Source organism: Oryza glaberrima, chromosome 1 (assembly GCF_000147395.1).
Source record: "Oryza glaberrima chromosome 1, OglaRS2, whole genome shotgun sequence".
Lineage (NCBI taxonomy): Eukaryota > Viridiplantae > Streptophyta > Magnoliopsida > Poales > Poaceae > Oryza > Oryza glaberrima.
Genome location: NC_068326.1, coordinates 28,368,962 through 28,373,855, shown reverse-complemented (window position 1 = coordinate 28,373,855; position 4,894 = coordinate 28,368,962). Strand labels below are relative to the sequence as shown.

General features: G+C 44.9%; 1 protein-coding gene across 1 annotated transcript; it reads right to left on the bottom strand.

Moving 5' to 3' along the window:
• Window positions 1–527: 527 nt before the first annotated feature.
• On the bottom strand, window positions 528–3,876 carry LOC127760072 (glucan endo-1,3-beta-glucosidase 13). The gene is made up of 4 exons (XM_052284281.1): window positions 3,548–3,876; window positions 1,926–3,200; window positions 1,019–1,049; window positions 528–912 (listed from the first exon to the last, which is right to left on the bottom strand). The coding sequence occupies exons 1-4, from the start codon at window positions 3,591–3,593 to the stop codon at window positions 783–785; spliced, it is 1,482 nt and encodes a 493-aa protein (XP_052140241.1). The 5' UTR covers window positions 3,594–3,876; the 3' UTR covers window positions 528–782.
• Window positions 3,877–4,894: the final 1,018 nt, after the last annotated feature.

The following is a 4,894-nucleotide window of genomic DNA, read 5'->3' as shown; positions in this document are numbered from 1 at the left end:
ATCTAATTCAAATTTGAATTCAAATATTTTCTATATATAGTATTTCTATACATCTATAAACTGAAGTTTATAGATACAAAGTTTATAAGTCAAAAGTTTACATACCCGATTTAAATTTAAATTTAAATTATATCTGATTCAAATTTGAATTTGAATTCAAATATTTTCTATATATAGCATTTCTATACATCTAAAGTTTATACAACTAAAATTTATAGACCTAAAGTTTATAAGTCAAAAGTTTACATACCCGATTTAAATTTAAATTCAAATTCAAATTTTTTATATATATTTATATATAGTATTTCTATACATAAATTTTTCTAACTTTTATTTTTTAAAAAAAATTGTGTGGTGTACGAGAAGAAGGGGAGGAGGAAGGGGGAGAAGAGGGAGTATAGGGGGAGGGGGGGGGGGCAAACCGATCGGTCAATCGCCCATTAGCCCCCCTATTATATGTGATGATCAGATCATGTGAAGAATAGCAGCAAACATGTCCCCAAAAAAAGGTAGCAGCAAAGAATTAGTGGCACTGAAAAATCCAGCGAGCATAATAGGATTATAACTACCAAGAGACATCATCTGAAATGTTCCTAGTTCATAATGCTAACTCATATATGCTGTCCGCGCAAGGCAAGAGAATTCCTAGTTTCCTACTACATAGTCATACTACAACACTCCGCTAACTATGACAAACAAACCAGTACTGGTTTCCAGTATCAGGCGATTACCGTTCCATCCTCCATGGCAAAAGGCTTCTGCAAGATCTCTTTCCGAACATATCACACAATGCATGCAGCAATCATAATGGGTAGCATGGAGAACAACAGGTAGAAGTTTTTGTCGAATCGCGATGGGCTGAACCCACTTTGAACTGGAAGGTTGGATGAATTTGTTGTGCTCATCTTACTCCTTCAAGGGAGGAAAAAACAATAGTCAGCAGAACTATTTCTCAAAGGAGTTGGTGAAAAAATGCTTCAAAAAAATTGAACAAAGATATGAGAAAGCTTTTCCATACCCGGCAGCCATATAAACACAAGTGTCATAACCTGCACGCAAGCAAAACAATTCATCATCACATTTCAATATACCTTCATCTTATATTCTAGTAGTACTAAACAATCGAGCGTATGCAAAATCTCCATTGTAACAATAATTGGCATGGATGTAACCATCAATATCTTTATAATTTTAGTTTGGTCTTGAAGGTTGTTCCACTTCCACATAGCATTTTGAAGGACTAAGGTCTAAGGACCAGCAACCTACCCATCGGTAACCCATATTAATACACAATATCCATCATCAAATTTTGATATCCATGATTTACAAAAGCATGTGCTGATCCATGCACAAGGGCTAGGAATTTCCTACGAACATTATTAGTGTTCTCACCACAAGATCAACAGAGTTGGAACATTGAGAATACTATTAACTAGTGAAATAGAGCAGAGCATGAATACCATACATGCCAAATCAACAATACTTATCAACACTTAGCAAACTCCCAAGAGATAATGCAAGACAAAGCAATGCACAAGAGAACAGCGAACCAGAAAAATATAACGGACAACTCAAATTGACAACAAGCATGTTATTACAGTTACATACTTACATATGTATTATCCATGTCACCAAAAACCATAAACATTTGAATATTAGTTCAAGTCAGAAATTTAGCCAGTATTGCAGCATCTATTACCAGCTTATCTATCAGCTATCACTACAATTTCGGTCAAGGACCTATGTTACCACTTACCATCATAAACAGGTCATAATCAGCACATGCTAGTTCCAGTTATATGCTTTCATTGAGCTACAACACTATGATGCAGACCTCACCAAAACATCCACTAGTAGGTAGTACATAGGAATTGTAAAATGGTACTATAACCGATATAGATTTCATACCAATGGTGGCAACTTACTTGGATCTTTAGTTGTCCGCACTCCAGTACCGCCAAAGTCACAAGCTACATCGTTAGCTCCATTTTGCTGATAATAGCTGTTGAAGGCATATGAAGCATGTGATGCCAATGTATCAGGCTGGTAGCAGGGCTGACTCGGTTGAATAGCAGAGCAATCAACATTGCCTGGTCCACATGCCCAATTCAAACCATTCTGTAGATCTGTCTCAGACGCATTAGCAGAAGCAACACACCAAGTACCATTTGCATTTGTAATGTTTCCTCCAGTCATGATGTCCACATTGCCTCTGCCAGTCCAATCTAGACTGTATATAGAGCTTTGGTCAGGGAAGAACAGCCCCCAGTTCCTCTCAGACTCAATTCCTGGTTTCCTGTTCTCATTGAACAATGAAAAAATGTACACATCAATTTCTTCCCCGGGTTTTGCAGGTGTGCCGCTGTCATTAACAACATGACGAATGAGATTAGTGTTGTAGGTCTGAGCATTGTCAGGTGTTGCTCCGGTCTCCTTAGCTGCCCCTTTGTTTGGCCACCCTGTCTCGGTGACCATGATCTTCAGAGTCTTAAAGTTCAGAGCCATCAGTGCAAAGAAAATGGAATCGATCTGCGCATCGAACATGTTTGTGTAAACCAGTCCGGTGTTGGGGTCAATCACATCCTGAGACTGCGGCGAGAACAGCGCGTAGTTCAGCGAGACATTGCTTGGTGAGTTCTGGTACGCATAGTAGGGGTACAAATCCACCATGAACGGTGCCTGGTTCTCCACGAGGAACTCCAGCATCGGCTTCAGGAAGTAGGCGTAGCTGCTGTTGAACGCCCCCGCGGACGGCGGAAACGACCGGGACAGTATCCCGAGCGAGTGCGTGCTCGAGATGGTGATCTTCTTGTGCAGGCCGGCCTTCTTGAGGGCAGTATGCACATTGCGCATGGCAGGCACGACGAGGGCGGACACGTTGACGGGGCTCTCGGTGACCTCGGCGCCGACGGTGATGTAGGTGATCATGGTGGCCGGGTAGTAGGGGAGGATGCTGTTCTTGAGCCAGGTATCGACGTTGGACTGGTACTGCGCGAAGGGGAGGAGGTCGGAGTTGGGGACGCCGACCATGAGCTCGACGCCGGTGTTGGCGAAGGCCTTGATGACGTCGATGTTGGTGTCGTAGATGCGCACGTACTTGAGCGACTGCTGCTGGATGAGCTGCACCACCTTGTCCGGCGCCGGCAGGTCATCGGCGTTGCGGCCGTAGCAGATGCCAACCTTGCCTCCGAGGCAATGCCCTGCAAAAGCCACATTTGCAATCATGCATTTTTCATAGTTTTAGTGATCATTTCTCTTCCATTTCTTCATCTCCCAAAAAAAAAGAAACAATCTTGAAATACACATCGATAAAATGAGTGATTTCACCCCAAAAGAACGAACAAGTTCAATGTGCATCGTAACAACTGGACCATGAAACAAGAAGAATCGTATTCTTGTCCCACATCTGCAGGTTGCTACACTCACCGGCAAGCAAGGCATCTAGCAGTAGCACTCACTCACTGAACACTCTCCCCACAAAAGTATCACTACTACGCAAACAGCGAGAGCAACGGAAGAAGGAACGCGGTGTGGTTGAACGACTCACCGACGAGCAGCAAGAAGAGGAGCGCAACAAAAGCCACATGCGCCATTGGCGTCCGAGCCCCCGAGCTCCGCTCCGCCGCCTGGTGCCCCTGCCAGTCCTCCTACCCAACACAAGCCGGTGGCCGCGCTTTCGCGATGCGTGCGCCCGTGGCTCGGTGCGAGACCGTGCCCTTGCCCTGACCGTCCGTGGAGTCGTGGAGGGAAGAGAGAGAGAGCACCAGCGGAGAGGGAGGAGGACGAGCAGGCGAGGACACGAGCTGACGCCTGACGGTCACAGACGCCACAGCCCACAGGCACAGAGCAACAAAGCGGGCAGTGCAGTGCAGTGGAGTGCGTGCGTGACCGTGCCGAGGCGGACGCGAGGTGGGCGTTATAAAATTGGGTTGAGAGTGTTCAAACAAAAGCGGCCCACGTCCGTATCAGTGGTAATCGGACCAAGAGAGAGAGAAAAAAAAGTGTGCCTAGTGGAGTCGTGGAGAATGCGAGAATGTTTGCGGCTGGGGAGATTCTTTTACATGGACCACCACATGTCGGTCGAGCTGAGGAGCCGCGGTAAAAAATGACTTTAGAACCGGGTCGTTTACTCGTTTTGATGCTTCTTCACTCGTGTGGAGTATACTTTACCATGTGTACTCAGTTTAGACAGGCTCATTAGCGACATATTCTATCCTGGGCTCCTGGCTTTCATTTGGGTAGATGCTTTGCTTGAGAAAACAGTCGCTTAAATGCTTGAGAAAACCCTTTCTGGTTCAGGAGCTTGGGCCCATTCTCCCAGTAGTAGTAGGAGGAGGGGGTCCATGGAGTCCACGGCCATGCGCTCTTGCAGCAAGCGAAAGCGAGGGTAGCGCGCCGGTTACCGAGGCGGGAGTGACAGGGACAGGTCGCATCGGTAAGCTCAGTCCGCCCGCAAAAACACACACGGCGTGGGCCCGTCCCGCAGCGGCAAAGGCAGCGTCCCTTGGTTTGGCGCGCTTTTTGGCGTTTTGGGAAGCGGAGGCGTTATTTAAAGCCCACCTCAGGTTGTACTGTTTCTCCACATATCAGACGGTTCACAAATGATCAGATCGGACTGGTGGTGGGTGCTCGTCACTGATGGTCTTATGAATACCTATTCCTTCCATTAAAAAAATAAAAAACTAAAATTAGGTACTCCCTCAGTCTTCAAAAAATCTTAATCTAGAACTATGATGGGACATAATCTAATACAATATATCTAAACATGCTTCTGTCTAGATACGTTATACTAAGATTATGTCACGTCCCAGTCCTAGGTTAATTTTTTTGGACGAATAGAGTATAATATATCTTAATACAATAAATCTGAATATAAGTCTATTTAATTTTATTA

Excerpts from the sequence above, each read along its gene's own strand:
- LOC127760072 (XM_052284281.1), bottom strand. The coding sequence starts at position 3,593 with ATGGCGCATGTGGCTTTTGTTGCGCTCCTCTTCTTGCTGCTCGTCG. Across the intron at positions 1,050-1,925 it reads GCGGACAACTAAAGATCCAA|GTTATGACACTTGTGTTTAT; the intron begins GTAAGTTGCCAC and ends GCTTGCGTGCAG. Across the intron at positions 913-1,018 it reads TGTGTTTATATGGCTGCCGG|GAGTAAGATGAGCACAACAA; the intron begins GTATGGAAAAGC and ends CCTCCCTTGAAG.